Below are 17,393 nucleotides of genomic sequence, written 5' to 3' on the forward strand. Positions count from 1 at the left end.
CAGAAAAGCTAGTGGCTATGATGGTATAAGTAACAAAGCTCTCAAAAATCTGCCTTGTCATATTATTTTGACATTCACGAACATTATTAACGCAGCATTAAAATTTAACCACTTTCCAAAGATATGGAAACATTCACTCATTAGAACAATACCCAAATCAGGAACTGACCCGTTACTTCCTGAATCGTTCAGGCCAATTAGCCTTTTATCTAATTGTTCAAAAGTCTTCGAGAGGATTTTAGCTCCTAGATTTCAAAAATATCTGGATGGCAATAACATAATTCGAAAAGAACAACATGGCTTTAGATAGGAACATTCCTGTGTCACTCAATTGATTAGGGTGACTGAATATATAATCGATGCATTCAACCATTCTGATTATGTGGTGGCCGCCTTTTTGGATATTAAAAAGGCCTTCGATAAATGTGACCACCCCACTTTACTAGCCAAAATGATTGATCTGAATTTTCCCCACACTTTATACTTTTCCTCTACAGTTATTTGATCGGCAGAACATTCCAGGTAAAAATAGGGGACTCTAATTCATCTGTTAAGAACATCAAAGCATCAGTACCACAGGGTAGTGTTTTGGGTCCACAGTTGTTTTTAATATACATCAATGATTTTCCAGCTCCTCAAGTGGGTATACTTGCCTTGTTTGCCGATGATGCGGCTATACTATGTCATAACCGAGACGCCTCCAAGGCCCTGGAAAATCTGCAGGAAACCACAGAAGAAATCATGGACTGGTGCAAGAGGTCGGACATTGTATTGAATGACATGGTATACCGAATAGGCATTTATATATATATAGGTAATCACCAGATCAGTCCGGTTAGAAAAATAAAATACCTGGGATGCATTTTAAATAAAACAATGTCATTTTTACCTTACATTAATTATGTACGTAATAAAAGAAACAATGTAATGGGTACTCTTAACAAAATTTCATTCCCCCAGGCTAAGCTATCTGTTAAAAATAAAATTCTTTTATTTAAGTCAATACTTCGCCCTACGATGCTTTATGCTTCACCTGCATGGGCGCATCCATGCAAAACCAATATTAAAATCTTGCAAACTGAACAAAATAAAATTCTAAGGAGATTTTTGAATGCACCTTGGTTCATCAGAAATCTTAATATTCCCCAAGATCTGGGCATTCCTCATATATATTCAAATATATCAAAGAAATTAATAAAAATCAATTTGAGAGAATGAAAAATTCCAGCCATCAACATATCAAAGACTTGGTTGATTATAGTTCAGCGCCTACACCAAAAACATCGGCTCGAACAGTGTATAGGAGACCCCAGCAGATTTTCCACCTCCCTTGGGAGGAGATTGGATAATGCAGGAATAACTTGGAAGCCTCCTAGGCTATAATTAGGACTGTAAATATTATATATATACGCTTATTCTGTACTAATGTGGCACCTATTTTAATCGCATTTATCTATTTGGCACCTATTTATTCACTTTTTTGAGCATCTAATTATCGTATTTAATTAACACCTTGAACATATGGAAATTACTATAAGGCACATATATTGGAACTTAAAAAAAAAAAGCCACCCGGACGAATGGCATTTAATTTGACGATTGTATAAATTAAAGCTTTGGATTATAACCACCATTCTTTTATTCTGATTGAGTTCACTTTGACGCATGCAGTTACCACTAAGATAAATATGTGGGTTGGACCTCTCTCCATCCGGCAGTGACGTGTCATCGAAGAGTTGTGGTGGCATTTTCTTAGTGATTTATCTGCATTTAGGCTAAATTCTGTATACCTATGACCGTGACCTGGATTTGACTATGCTTTCTTTCCCACACAAAACACATACATGCACACACACTAATTATCTAACAAAACTGACAGTCTATTTTTTCCCCCCTTCTTCATAGGCCTTACTGGGCCCGTTCGTAACCCCACAATCAGCCAAGAGCTGGGCATGGTGGGTAACAATTTGATTCTGTTCTGTTCTGGACGATGTACGGTATGAAATGAAATGCATTTCCATCGATTTCTTTTTTTTTAAATGGGCCTGTAAATTTCGGGGCACCCTGTGCATTGCGCAGCCTGAAATATTTAATACTAATCCTATGCCACAGTTGCTCAACAAAATTCGGGGACACCTGTTGCAATGCCTCGACTTACTGTAGCCGACCCATAGGCCTACATACACGGTGTCCCATAAATTCGTAAATGGTTAAATCTCTTAAAAATTGAAGGTATTGGTATATTTGAATGCCGATCTGCGAAAAACAGTTATTTTCACGTTAGTTATAATAGTTTCATAATTCATAAAATAGTTTATTTTTCAGTTATTTTCACGAAGAGGGATTTTTTGTTGAAGAAAAAAAAAAAGATTCAAAATGATTCAAATTGTTGTCGATAGAGAGCGCTGCACGAAAGCAAATCGCTAGAAATATGCAAACCAGTCTTATCAAATGCATTACCAATTCATTTCGAATTTTGCGGTTACTGGCGCTTAAGGTTTTCATTGTGGTGTTGACATTATTAGTGAAGTTGTTCCACGAATCACCGCTGAAGCTTTACGAACGTTTCGAACACAAGAGATGGAAGAAAGGTTCAGGTCCTACCTGTCGCACTTTCGTGCATGTCCTCTATCGACCAAAATTTGAACTAAATTTTTTTCTGGAATAAAAAAACAAACAAACAACAACACCCTTTCATAAGAATAACCTTCTCGTAAACCGTTCAAATATAGAAACTCCTTGAATTTTTAAGAATTTTTAATCGATATACGAATTTATGGGACACCTTGTACGCACATTATAGACGTAATATTCCTCTGTGGTAATGATTTGTGGATTCTGGTGGGGGACCTGGTCTTTTAATTGACGTCACTGGAAGTAAGCCAGTAAAACTCGGTGAATAGATCTACTCGTTATAATAGTATTTCTTCCGATGTTCGGGAATTGCCTTTAGCACAATCTATGAGCAATTTTTTTTCCAACTTATTTAGACACTCGGTACCGTTCAAAATTTACTGGCTGCCCCAATACTAACGAACCGATTTTCCCCCACTTTATTCGCGTTTAAAGTTCTGTAAAAGATTAAAAAAATAATAATAACCAGTTTTCGTTGTGAGCCTACAATATCCCCAAAATATTTCAAAATTATTCCCACTCACTCCTAATTCGGTAAACAAATGGCAGCACCGAGCCGGTGTCCCATTCAAAATAGTCTCTCCGCAGCGGCAGGCAGTCCTACAACACGATAGTGATATAGCAAGAAAATTCAAGCATTTACCATCTTTACCTCAAGATATGGAACACATATGGCAGAACCAGCAAAGCACACGAAACAAGCAAAAGTAGGACAACCTACGTATGTTAGGGCCATGCATATACACACAACACGTCCCGGCCTGTACCGATTCGTTAGAAATTCAGCAGAGGAATGTGTATGTTCCGCTTAGTAGTAGTAGTAGTAGATGGCAGCACCCACACATCTCCTCCAAGCTGTAAATCTACTTGATTAATTCCGTCACAGCTCACCCTCTTCGAAGGAAACGTTATATATAAACGAATAAACAAACTTTATTTCTCCAACGTAAAAGAACTGTGTAAAGGTGGAAAAACTCTGCGACAACACGCACGTTTATGCAATAAGAAGAGGAGCACAAACAAAAACAATCTAATTTGCATGATGGTTGTTTGCCAAGTGCATTTCTCTCTCGTGATTTGCACGTGGGAATATGTTTGGCTCCAAAACAAAACACGGCCGAGTGAAAATAACGAATTCGGGCATCTTTAAGTGAAGAAAATGTTACTTACGGGCGAAATTAGAGATCATTGCCTAACGTTTGCATCGAGATTCTCCAGAGACATTATCTTCAAAAACTATTCGGATCGGCAATTCTCTCACGAAACTGATTCCCATGCGTTAGTAATTAGACCAAATTTGAAAATACAAAAACAGTGGTGCTTCGTTATCGACACGAATGCAATTTAATGTCTTTTAAAGTACCTCTTAGCAAAGCGCTACGGTACATCCGCAAAAATAAAAGCGTACTCGTATAAAATGGAATATTGTTGTGAGGTTGCATCAACAAAATCATTTTTGGCTCCTATATATGTAAACTGCGTACTTCTTGAGATAGAGTGTGACTTGTCCTCGTTATAGTAAACGATACTCGATCAGACGGGCTGTTTACCAGCGAATTCACATCAATGGGGTTTCGTTAGATTTGCATATACAAGATGTATCCGTTACTGCCGGAGTGCGATCGATTCGCGACGTTACCGGCCGGTTCACGAATTGGCAAAGAGTTTTGGGCAAAGTCCGAATTGTAGAAATGATTCAGAATTTCACGGTGAAATGGAAAGTGATAGAAAATAACTATAAAAAAGGGGAAAAGATTGCCAAATCTATTGTTCGAAAACTTTTGTCACATCTCTCCCGAAATGCAAGTGGTCCCCCCCCCCCCCGAACAAAATTTCTGGCTACGGATCTGATCAAAAGAAAAAAAAAAATCTTAAATGTTTTCTATCGTGGACGCACAAACTCGCGATTTTTAATCTGCGATACAATTCAAAACAAGTACATTAATAGTTATTTTACAGTATTAATGTACAAAAATGTATGCAAGGATGACGTCACTCTCCGCTAGCATACGAAGGTTTTAACAACTGGTTGTTGCGAAGATGAATTTTTTTGGAAAGAGAGAAGATTCAACTGACTTTGCGGGGAATCGAACAGTGACCTTCGAAAGTAATAAGGCCCCCCCTCAATCGAAAATGACGTCAGCACTCGTGGGGCACCGCGTCGCTGGCGAGGGAAAAATTCTCTCTTTAGCTGTTGGATGTTTTTTAAGGTTGTGTTTTTGACGGAATATTAACCTCGATGTGTGTGGCTCACTTCCATAAAAACATAGTGAATATTTCTTCAAATACGGATGAAGTTTGAGAAAGCATATTTTCAATTTAAACCTTGCATCAACACAGGAATTTAGTTAAGTTTAATGGGCATTTTAATTAGTTACAATGGCTGTGAGGATGAAACATACAGTTTGCCTTTATTTTACCGTGTTATCTTTCAATCGATAAAATCTTGCTTAGCAAAGTTGATTAATAGTTAACCAGAATTTTGCTTCCAATTGCATGAATTTGATAATATTTTATAAATTTCTATACCAGCAAAATCTCAAAAAAAATGCGCCAACACGGAATCCACTGTTTCTGGATGAAAAGTATTGTATTTACGTATACGTTAAAATAAATTTTTCTACATGTCAACAGTTGATCAATAAAAGTCTTGGTTGGTGCGTAGGTAAAATTAACACTTCGATTCCTATTGAACAATTTTTAAAGTGTTTTTAATTAATTCTTAATTACTATTGAACAAAATGTTAATTACTAACTATCATATTTTTTGATTTCTTTTCTTTTTAATTGACGGCCCGCTCGTCAGGTAATTTTATGGCTAAAGATCCAGGGCCCGATTGAGTTTGACACTCTTGCTCTAAGTACTTCCTGAGACATGTACGTTTAAAAGTATTTCATTGCATTACGTTAAATCTTCGTTTCGATCAGTTTGCCCATTCAAATGACGTTATCGCGTCAAAAACAAACCAATAAAAGAAGAAATGCTCGTAATGTATTACAGAAATATATTTCGCTTGAGAATTTGATTCACTTTCCGACTGCTCGTTCTTTGATGATGACGCATAGCCACATGGCTCTATATACTTCACTTTCTCTTGGATAACGTCATAAAATGGTAATGTATCGGCTCGCCTCTTCCTCCCCCACCTCCCTAATGGTGTCACCCGGGACATTCAGTTTATCGAATTCGACATCCCGTATAATTACGCGCATCATCATCACCATCATGGGCCGAACGACGTCCCCGAAGATGAATTTGTTATCGCCGAAGAGAGAGGGACGTCAAAACACGGCAATGTCTTCGAGAAACCACCGGAGGTTGAAAACTGGACGTGTCTTCTCGACGAGTCCCTTAAATTATAAGCAGACAGTCGTTGTCCCTTTGCATGTAATTCTTAACGCTCCGGAGCATTTCTCAAAAGGAATTAACTCGATAACAGATACTGCCGTCTAATGGTGATTTATTAAGTCATCCATATTTGTGCGAGGTGCTTTATTAATTGTGTGTGTGTGTGTGTGTGCGCGCGGTCGATCACGTGATCTCAGTCGTTGGCAAGTGTGCGCCGCGTCCTTAAATCATCGATGATTCGACTTTTCGGCTGTGTTGGTTAATGTGCCGAAATTTATAATCCGCTAATAATAATGAAATACGCTCGAGCAATGCGAGAGCGTGCCTTTCTCATTACCTCACACGTTGTTATTAAGATGCATTTTGTTGTGTTACGCATTTGCGTGTTATTTATCACATATCTGCGTGATGATCACTGCTTAGGATGATTGCATTTCGTGGATAATAATCGGTAACGACGTCGTTTCACATCGCGAACTAGCAGCGGGACCTCTGGAAAGAAACTTAACCCCCAAACTTAACTCACACCAGCAAACCAGCAAAGCTGAACAAATCTCTAGAAATTTACACGACAATTCAGTTATGTGGTGTAGAAAAATACTTTTCCGGCCGAAACTTTTACATGACCAATTGATTTGTCCAGCCCACTGTGACTCCAAACGTGTCGCGGTTCACTTAACTGATTTGGAAACGTCTAGTGGACCCTTGAATGATTGGAAATGCGTGGTGGGCCCCAGTGTTGCGGACTACTTGACTAATTTGGAAACTTGTTGCGGGCAACTTAATTGATTTGGAAAGTATCGCGGGTCATTCAAGTTATTTTTTAGTCTTTCGTGGGTCACTTGAGAGGTCTGTAATCGGTCGTGGGCCACAATAAAGAAAATGTTCCGGTAGTTCAGTTCGGTGTGAAGTTTTCATCATAGTCTGCATGACATTAGGTTTTTCCACTGCGGCCCACCTCCTCTGGATAACTAGCTCATATTTCCTTTGGAGACAAAGCGGGAAGGGGGGGGGGCACAGTCGGCTTGATGATCACGGGCCACAACTGAATAAATTTTCATTATTTTCAAATATACTTACAATTACTAAGTGTACATTATATTCTTGTTGATTCTTATAAAAAGTACAGAAAAATAACCGTGTGTTACATTATATTTAGGAAACGTGATAGCTTTTTCTTCACTAGGAAATTGTTTCTGTGATAGGTAATGATCCATGGGCGGCCCTTCCTCCCAATCTCAGAGCATCGTCATCATCTATTATTGTAACGTATACATATAAAATCACGAAAATATCAATGTGGAATTTAAAAGATGAGACACAAGAGAACCAAATTGTTGCCCCCATGCTCAGTCCTAAGGGCTGATGGGGGGGGGGGGATTACAAACTGGCCCAGACAGACGAATGAAGGAATATCAATGTGAAATTGAACCTTCAAAAAATAAAAATCAAACTAGACATATCTTTTCTGTTGCTGTAAAGGGTGTCCCATAAATTCGTGAATAGTATAAAAATTGAAAGAATTAGTTGGAAAAAATTGAATGTGGTTTGCACAAAAGCTTTTCTCGGGAAAGAACGAACGGGGATTTTTTTGGTACAGAAAAATAATTGGTCAAAATTTGTTGATAGAGGGCGCTGCACGAAAGAATATCACTTGAAATATGCAAATAAGAGTCATAAAATGCATTTTATAAGACTAATAGCCAATGTCCACGACTAACAGCTCATTTCTGAACGTTCCTGTTACTGGTGCTTACCTAATATTTTTCATTGTGGCATTGACAAGGTGGATGAAGCACTGTTGGTGAAGTTGTTTTACCTCAACCAAGAATCACCGGCTAAAGACTTACGAACGTTCCGGAACAGAAGAGATTGAAGAATGGTTCGGGATTTTAAAGCACACTGGGGGTTAACAAAACATTCGATTTCGTGATAAAAAGTACGGTACTGGAAATGTAGGTTGGGTGAAGAAAATTATACGAGGGTACAAGTGTGTGGAACTTACTTTGATTTTTTTCCTGCGCATGCGATGGATGCGAGACGCCAGTTGTATGGTTCCCAAGATCTCCGAGTAATGGTGAGGAGTCGAAGGTACGTGGGCGATCATAGCAACTCGACAAGTCAGGCTGTTGGTCGCTTCTCTCAACACCTGCGTCAGTTTGCTCTCCCTATAGCACAGAACGGAAAACACTATAATATAAGACAGTACATGGGTTTTATAAATTATGTGGTATGTATCGAATGTAACAGAAATCCGTTCAAAAACGGAACTTAGTTCTAGTTTTAGGAACTAAACAAGCTGTACCCAAGGCTTCACACACACACACGTCGACTTCTTAATCTGAAAAATCCCCCCAAAAAAGCCTCAGAGGAGGTTGAATTTGGAAAAATCCATTCTTGGTAAGTCTCTACATCATAAAATAAAACTACCGACCAAATTTCATATTTATAGCTTGAGAGGTTTCGGCTCGGTGATGATGAATTAGTCAGTCGGTCAGAATACGTTATTTCTCACGTACAGATGAGCTCGTAGCCCAAGAAGGCAAGACAAAATTTCTATCACTTCTTGTACTCGTAGTATTTCGCAGTAGCCTCTTACGAAGAAGCCTGACCATTCGTCTTGTCTTCTACATACAGTATTGGATCCGAAGCCACAAGAAGGGAGGATGTATCAATTACATTTTAGTACATTGCATGCCAAAAGTAAGTGCTTTACCGCGAAAACAGAGAGGCAGTCAGTTCGTATTGCGCACAAAACAATGGCTCCAGCTAATAGCGTACTGGGGAGGGGGTGCGTTTTTTATTGCTAAAATACACCATAAAATATCGGCTCAGGAGATAGGGGGGTGAACTATGAACACATCCTTTACGTACGCCAATGGCTCCATCAAAAGGAAGATTGAAGGTTCGTCTTGCGCACAGAATATGAAACTCGTGGTCCACCCAACGCTCCCACATCCTAGAGTTTTCTTTCTTTCAAACCGAGCACAACTTAGGTCTATCGCCACGGGCAATTTACTACTTAGTGAGTTGTGCTGGAAGTGTAAGTGTGTGTACCTAACAGTCTGAGTGCGTATCTAGTGTTTTGTCTGGTTTTTTCAGTGCTGTCATCTATATTTCAGAAGTGAAGTGTAATGTTTGAATATTTGTATCGTTTGTAGGCCTGTTGCTCTCTGTGGTGAACATCCAAGAGCTGAGACCAAGCGCTGATCCAGAGGGGGGGGGGGGGGAGATGGGGCGATCACTCTTCCCAAGAGCCGAATAATGTAGGGAAAATTTATTTGTTCCGCAAAATACGAAATGATTCGATACACCAACACATATGAAGTCGCTTCTACGACACATCGCCCAGGATCCCTCTAACTCCGCCCCCATTGGCAGCTGAACAGCTGAAGATACTTGCTTCGGCTTCACTCGCAGCTGAAGATGCTTGCCTCCACTCCATTCAGAGCTGAATAGCTGGAGATACATACTTGTCTCGGCTTCACTCGCAGCTGAAGATGCCTCTCTCTCTCTCTCTGTCTCCACTTCATTCATAGTTGAAGATGTCTCCCACCGCTCCATTCCCGACTAAAAATATCTGTCTCTACTGAATTCGTAGAGCTTAAGATATCTGCCTCAGCTTCATACGCATATGAAGATCTCTGCCTTCGCTCAGATACGGATCCCGGGGGGGGGGGGGGGCATGAGAATGACCACCTCTCCCAAGAGCTGAATATTATGGGGAAATTTTGTCTGTCCCGTAATTTTCATTCCACTATAATTGGTCATATGCTTGTTGTGTGAGTTTATAAATAAATAAATACGGGACGATCAAACGAACTCATACGATTCGCCACTCCCGTCACATTGTCCTGTATCCGCGCAGCTGAGACCTCCGGCCGACAATAGGCCTGGATCTTTCACAAACTCCTCCGAAGTAAATTTATGGTGTGAAAGAAATCAATGATTCATCGCAAGTGTCTAAAATTGTTTGAATGGATACTTCTCAGCATTCCTATATATTGCGAAAAAATAGATTCTGATTCACTCTGTAGGTCACTCACTGACATAGTACCCTGATCTGTAGGTTACTCACTTGGTCCCCTCACATGCTTACACACGTGATCACTCTTTTGGTCACTCACTGTCCTTTAATCTATACGTCAGTGTCACGCTCAGATGTCTTTAGGTCACTTTTTTGGTCACTTACAGACTTGGCCCCTCGCTCCCTAGTTCGCTGTTTTGTTCACTTATTGACATAGTCATCGCTGTTTAAGTTACTCTCTTGGTCCCCTCACATGCTTGCAGACTTTCTGGGTAACTCACTGATCCGGTCCCTTGAACTCTACGTCACTTCCACATTCATATCTGTCTAGGTTAATTTTTTTTGGTTACATACTGATCTGGCATCTCGCTCTCTAGGTCACTCTTCACTCTTTTGGTCGATTACTCACGTAATCCCTCGCTCTCTAGGGTCACTCTTTTCGTCATTCACATGTTTACACATTGTTTTGGTCACTGACTGACCTGGTCCCTTGATCTCCAGATCATGATCATACACACTGTAATTGTGGGTCACTGACCTCGCCCCTCACTCTCAAGGTCACTCTTTTTGGTTACTTACTGACAGGTTCTTTGCTCTCTTGGTCACTCTTTTGATCTCTCACGTGCTTGCAAACCCTGTAGGTCACTCGTTCGACCATTCGCTGACATAGTCCTTCGCTCTCTATGTAGAAGCAGAGTGGTGGTTTCACTGCTTGTGGGCTACAAACCTTTTTACCACACTCTTGTCCCATTAGGTATAATAGTTTTCTCTTTACCACTCATTCCTCAAATTTGCCGCCCCCTCGAACTAGCAGCCTTGGGCTATAGCCCTCTAAGCTCACACCGTAAATACTCATCTGACCATAAAGGTTGAAATGGTACACTGGCTCGCATTTTCGTGTGAAATTGGCCGTGATTGTACATCATGAATACTGAACATGACACCAGATAGGATATCAAAGAGGTCTCATGCTCGTTAAAATACAAAAATTTGCAACATCTCCATTGCAAGCTTTCTCTATATTACGATTTGATTATCTCATAACGGGAATGAAGCTTTTAATTATACCCGCGTATATGCACATCAATCATTATTATGAATTTTTTCATTAGCCAAAATGGCTAATTAAGGGTTAAACATAGTTATTCTTTATTTTATTGTTATTTATATAAATAATTATTTATAAATACCTAATTATCTAGATTGCCTAATTATAACTAGGCGAAATTTCTTTAGGAAAGTTGAATAGATTTTTTTTTTAATTTATTTTCAATAAACCTCAATTTGGTGAGATTTCGTTAATCTCTGAACACGTAAAATTTCAGCAGCACTCAAAAAAATGACACCAAAAAGGAATCGACTCGTTCTAGCAAAAAAAAGTACGTATATAGAATAGCTGCATTTTGTACTGAAATGACGTTAAAATATATATTTTCTAAAATACCCAAAAATTAAGGAAATTGGTATAATGGGTGTTTTTGACTATATATTTACCATTTATATCCAAATATATCCGGGAGGGGTTTCCAAATATAAATTGAAGACTGGCTCGCATTCGTGCAAAATTTGTCGTGATTGTGCTGCATGAATACTGCACATGGCACCAAATAGGATATCAGAAAGGTCTCGTGCTCGACAGAATATGCAAATGTACAACATCTCCATTAAATCTTTTTCTATAGTAAGATTTGATTATCTCATAACGGGAATGGGGCCTTTTAATTACACCCACGTATATACACATCAAGCGGTAGTATTTAATTTGGACTGATCCATCTGTAATGACGGACTTAACAACGTCTGAGCAGCAGTCTGATAAGCCCCGATAAAGTAAAAGAATGGACCATCCACGTGAATATCCTCCCAAAAAAAATAGGAGTAAAGCAATTCCTTCGGAAGCAAAAAACCACAAAAAATAAAAACCGCAAAGAAAAATAAACGAGACCAATTTTTCGGTTTCAGAAAAGCGATCCTTTCCATTATTTTTTAATTTTTTTCTTACTAACCATCAGCATGAATTTTACTGCCATTCAAGTTGAGGCCCGACCACCCTCATCGTAACTCTAATCCATTCCAATTACTTGTTTCAATTAATTTTTAAGACGCTGTTTCCGGGCTCGAAAATAATTATTGAAGAGTTGTTTCTCCTAAAATAAAAAATGAAAGAAGAAGCCTCTCTTCGTGGTTTTAAGAGGAGCAGAAACGCATTATGAGGATGGAGGGGACGATATTATTATAAAATAGTTATTTTTGCCTGATAGATGAGCACTGAGCAGCCGCTCGCTTATAGAAGCCGGAAAAAATACAACAACAAATGCTTGTATAATCTTTTTAGCCGGAAAATAAGGCGCTTTTTCTTATTTTTAGGTTTTTACTTTGAGGCTATTACGAGAATTAATATCTTTGCCTTCTTTTAATATATCGATTCCGACCGAAAAAGGCTCGTTGTTTCGGAATTGAACCATTAAAGCGTAAATAATGCCCCGTTATTTTATTTATCCGTTTTTTTTATGCTTTATTTGGTATTTATTATTATTTTCCTGCTTCGTGAGCTCTTCCATAAGGTGCTGTTCTTTCACCATTATTGAAAGTCCGATCGACTCTCGCACCATCTATCGGTGGGCGATGAATGAACAATGCTCGTGAGTATCAGCGGCATGGGCTGGTGGAATGTAATGAGCGTGTCGTTGTTCGGCTGAAGAGACACTTACTAGACGACTCGGCTGATTAATTTACTCTGAACAACACCACTACCATCACCACCAAGAAGAGAAGGACACAATCTCCTCTTTCCTTTTTTTATTTTCTTATGTTCTCCTTTGGCTGTTTACTGAGTATTCGATTAATTAGTCTTTCGAACAGGACGAGGAGGAGGAGAAGATGATGCCACAGCATCCATCGTGGAATGTGATGGCCATTATGGGACATTGCCGTAAAATATCAGCCACCCGACCCGACGATCACAGGTTCGAGCAAATTGATTCTCTGAGATTACGATGGATACACTTAATGATGCTTTAGAATTTCTAACATTTTTGGATTTTGGACAATCGATGTATATTTTTTCGGGACCAGTTTGTGGATATTATTTTGAAGAAGCCATAAAGATTCACAGAGGGGCATCTTAGCGTTTCTGGAGCCTTAATTATACTTGGTATACTACAGAACCGCATGCATTTTTATAGAATGCACAGGAATGCGGAAATTATCTAAGCGAAAATACAATCACACTCAATAAAAATTAATGGAAGAAATGAAAACAGTGGCATCATGCGACTGAGAAACCGGGACAAATTCTGAGCATAACGCAAACTCATTCAGAAAAACCGGGACAGTTTGAAAGAAAAAAAAGTGGGTGTGTGTGTGCCTTATATTGTCGAATTGTAAGGCAATGGATAAATTGACTATTGGCATTAAAAGTCTGGGCCTTGTGTGGTTTGGTTCAGTGTTCTTCAAACTTTTTTTCATTGTAGACCGGTGTAATTAAGTGAAAATTTTCGCGCATAATGGGAGAAAAAATTTTTGAATCGGTGAAAACAAAATTGGAGGAAATTTTTTTTAACTTTCTGACCTATTATATTTCAGAATTTTATACTTTGCTATTATAAATATCAGAAACCGCTTTAAACTAGGACCCTGCTGTCATCTGTTGACTAAAATCTAAACTATTTGTTATAATTCTCAAAATAAAATGGTTACCGGTTGTAAACCGATGTGTAGAATAAGAATGAACAACATGTGGTATGAAACAACAATTCTTTCATTTTTATTCTGCACACCAGTGTAAACTTTATTCGCCAAAATACTGGTAACTATGTTCATGATTTGATGTTTACAAAAAGTTATCCGGTGGAACAATAAATACGTATTAACCGGTATTCTGTACCTTTTACCGGTATGCAGCATAAAAGCAAATAATATATAGTGTTATAACACATGCATTACATAGATCGTGGTATTTTGTATCACGTGTCTTTTGTACGATTCACATCAACAACCTAAAACAAAAATATGAAACGATACTCACTTGTAAGGCACGTGCTTCTGTCCATTGAAGAGAGCGAGGATGACGTTGCCGAGTGCCGAAAGGGACAGGCACGATCCGCTCCCCGCCGAACCTCCAGCGGTTTTGGGCACGTTTTTCTCGCAGCTTCCCAAATCGAACAGATGAAGTCGACTTCGACCTCCGGCAACTGATCGCACAAAAATAAGAATTCTATTTATTACCTTTTTTTCCCAACAAAAAAAACGCTGAGACAGTGGAAATGAAAATATTTAAGGGATGAAAAAAAACCCTCATCTTATACTTTATTTATATACAGTATATTTCTCAATTTTCTCGTCCTCTGGTCAGCACAAGGAATGAAATCGTACGCAGTTCGTGGATTTTCTCAACAAAAATAATAATAAAATATTAAATGAAAAGAAGTCGAAATGTTTTCTTCTTTTTTTGGTGAAACTTGAATTAAAATTTTGTCGGGGACGAGATTTAACTTTTACTTTTTTTACCATTGTATACATTTTAAATTTTCTGCAGCGCAGCTTCATTTCAGAGAACTTTGTGGAACTCGTGACCGGAATAAGACCGAGTTCTCTCTCTATCAGCCGAGTTCTTATTTTTTTTTTCATCATCTTACTTCGGTGGTTTTTTGCCGAAAATGGTTGATGCGACGAATTCTGTTGGGACCAAGAGAAATACCAAAGACACACTCTGTTCTTTTGATATTCCGTGATAAATATATCAGAAATGCGTCACCTCGATTCAGCTTTTTTGATTGGTTTAACATCTCGTAACTACATTTTCAGAAGCCGTTTTCTTTTGAAAAAAGACTAAATTTTTATATTTGTTGGTGTCCGTACGGACAGCGAATATTATTTAGAGAGAACACACGGTCATTGTCAGTTTTCAAAGACAAACCAAAAAAAAGAGGTGTTTTCGTTACCATATACAACGTGTATTTATCAGTCTTAGTCTGAGCCAATTATGTGGTGTTTTGATATTTTCCTTGCAGTGTTGAGTTTATTGTTTCGCGAAACAATGTTTTCTTCATCACTGGAAATAATTTCAATTAAAATTCTGCTCATTACAGTTGCAAACCATACACCAGTATGGTATTTACATGTCTTGAAATTTGAAATATTTTTTGAATTCTCGGGTTCAACTGATTTCTGGAAATGTTTTGATTCTCTGTGTGTTACGGCCGTATTCACAGACAGATTAACTGCAATCGCAGGTTAACGTATTGGAGATCGACACGGATTGGTTAAAATCCCGAATTCAACCAATCCGTTTCGATCTCTCTAATCCTTTAACCCCTGCGATTGCTTTAAACTCTCTCTCTCTCTCTCGGTGAATACGTCCGTTAGAAGTACTACTATTTCACCAAATACCAACTCCAGCCAACATATCGCTATGTTGCAATTTACTATCATTAACGAGTTGGGTCGAAAACGAAGGTGCCATCTCTTGGTGGTCGCCTCTAGCTCATTAGAGAAAATATTTTGAATTCCCCATTCTTCTCCTGTTTCGAACCTACAGCCTGACGGCATCCTTCACGGTGGTAGACGAGCATCTTACCACCTTGTCACTTGGGAGCTGTGTTAGAAGCAGTAAAACTTTTTCATAGGACCATCGCACCGTACATTAGGGGCCACACATACAGTCAGAACACACATTCCGACATGTACTGATTCGTGGAAAATTCCGCAGAGGAGTGTATATGAGGTGCATGAGCTATTAAGCGGAATTTCTAACAAATCGGAATGCGTGCTCTGAGTGTATGTGTGACCCTTAACGTATTTATGTTGTCAGAATTGTGATTTTATGCTTGTTGTGAATTTGGGATTGCTTTAAAAGTGTGTGGCGCAACAACTCCCTGCAACGGCTCCGGATGCGTTTGCGCACCTATGTTCTCAAGTGATTTTGGATTATTATCGTACGCCTGTGAGTTACCCTTTCAATTTGGTGAAGTTTCTCTGAATCACCCTGTATGCCAATTGTTTAATTGAGGGAATGCCCAAAATGAATAAGAACTACTATTCATAATTTCAGAAGTGGAATGCTGAATTCATTTTTCATCAACTGGTGTCTTGGAGGGCCACTAAAATGTCATCAGCCACAAGTGCCCTCGGGCCACGGGTTGAAGGGACGCCCCCCCTACATTTCAGTTTATATTCTCACATCCCATCATGGGGTAATTATTCTTAAATACAAAAAAAGAATGTCATACCTCCGCCTTTTCCACTTCTGTCCACCCTGTACTGATAGACATGTAACGTGAACAGAAAGTGAGAGTTTTTGCCTTCGTCTTCTCCGTCTGCAAAAAAATGTATTCGCAAAGAAAGTGCGTTAGAGGATAACATGATGAAAATATTCCAATCGACTATAATCGAAAGAACATTCATCCAAAATATCATACGAATACAGTCGAGTTTGCTTATAACTTACCACAACCCCCGGGTGATTCAAGAAGTGTATGTTATACAGTATAACCGACATGCAATGCCATGAGCAAGTTCTTAAGATTAGGTCAGCAGTATTTGCTCCACGGACGCTCGAGGAAAATGAAATAAATCAGTGAATTTTATAAATGCAGTCAAACTCGCTTACAACGGCATCAAAGAATCGGTGAAATTTTGTCGTTGTAACCAAGATAGCGTTACAACCAAGGTCGACGTTTTCAAGACCTTTTAATTGGGAAAAATATAATAAGATGCAATCAAGTAGCGTGTATGAAGTACTTTTTTCATTGTGACCATATGTGATCAGGAAAAATACGGGAAATCGAGATGATAAATACGGGACATTGCTAATTCTTGCTAAAAAGTTACCAGTTGTCAGACAATCGTCAAGCCCATTGACGAGAAAAATTACCGAATTACCGATGTCATTAGACGCCTTCGGAAGAACGAAAATAGATGATGAAGTTTAAAAAAAAATTCAAAAAAAAATTGAGCAAAATATAAAAAAAAATCGTTGTAGTGGTTTTTACAAAAATCTCCCAAAAATATCGTTATATCGGGATTTAGTAAAGGATATCATTGGATAGAAAAGAGTTTAACATTAGACTATAGGCAATTAATTCCAAACAAGATTTGAAAGAACATCGTTGTTTTTTTCAAATCTTTTTGAGGGATTTATCGTTATAACGAGTATGATTGTAACGAGATTTCACTGTATTATCCTCAGTGTATGTTTTAAGCGGGGTATGTACAACACAGGTAAAAATGTATGGAAGTGAATGGCCCGAAAATCGGGGATTAAAAAACTGTATGTTATACATATCCACGGTGTATGCTACATCCATGGTATGTTATAAGTGTACTCGACTGTACATAACTACGTTCACCCATAACACTGATGAACAAAAAAATTTTCTTTTA

At 38.6% G+C, this 17,393-nt stretch overlaps 1 protein-coding gene across 2 annotated transcripts in view; it reads right to left on the bottom strand.

Moving 5' to 3' along the window:
- LOC149089011 (uncharacterized) overlaps positions 1 to 17,393 on the bottom strand; it is a 478,375-nt gene that overhangs the window by 19,097 nt on the left and 441,885 nt on the right. For both annotated transcript variants that reach the window (XM_089251364.1, XM_089251369.1), the window contains 3 exons: positions 16,241 to 16,327; positions 14,038 to 14,203; positions 7,989 to 8,151 (listed from right to left, as the gene is read on the bottom strand). In XM_089251364.1, coding sequence (XP_089107490.1) covers positions 7,989 to 8,151; positions 14,038 to 14,203; positions 16,241 to 16,327 — 416 coding nt within the window. The remainder of the gene's footprint in view (positions 1 to 7,988; positions 8,152 to 14,037; positions 14,204 to 16,240; positions 16,328 to 17,393) is intronic.

The sequence above is a fragment of the Pholcus phalangioides genome, unplaced genomic scaffold (assembly GCF_987345545.1).
Source record: "Pholcus phalangioides strain wild (caught in Gottingen) unplaced genomic scaffold, Ppha-v1.0 ptg000003l_1, whole genome shotgun sequence".
NCBI lineage: Eukaryota > Metazoa > Arthropoda > Arachnida > Araneae > Pholcidae > Pholcus > Pholcus phalangioides.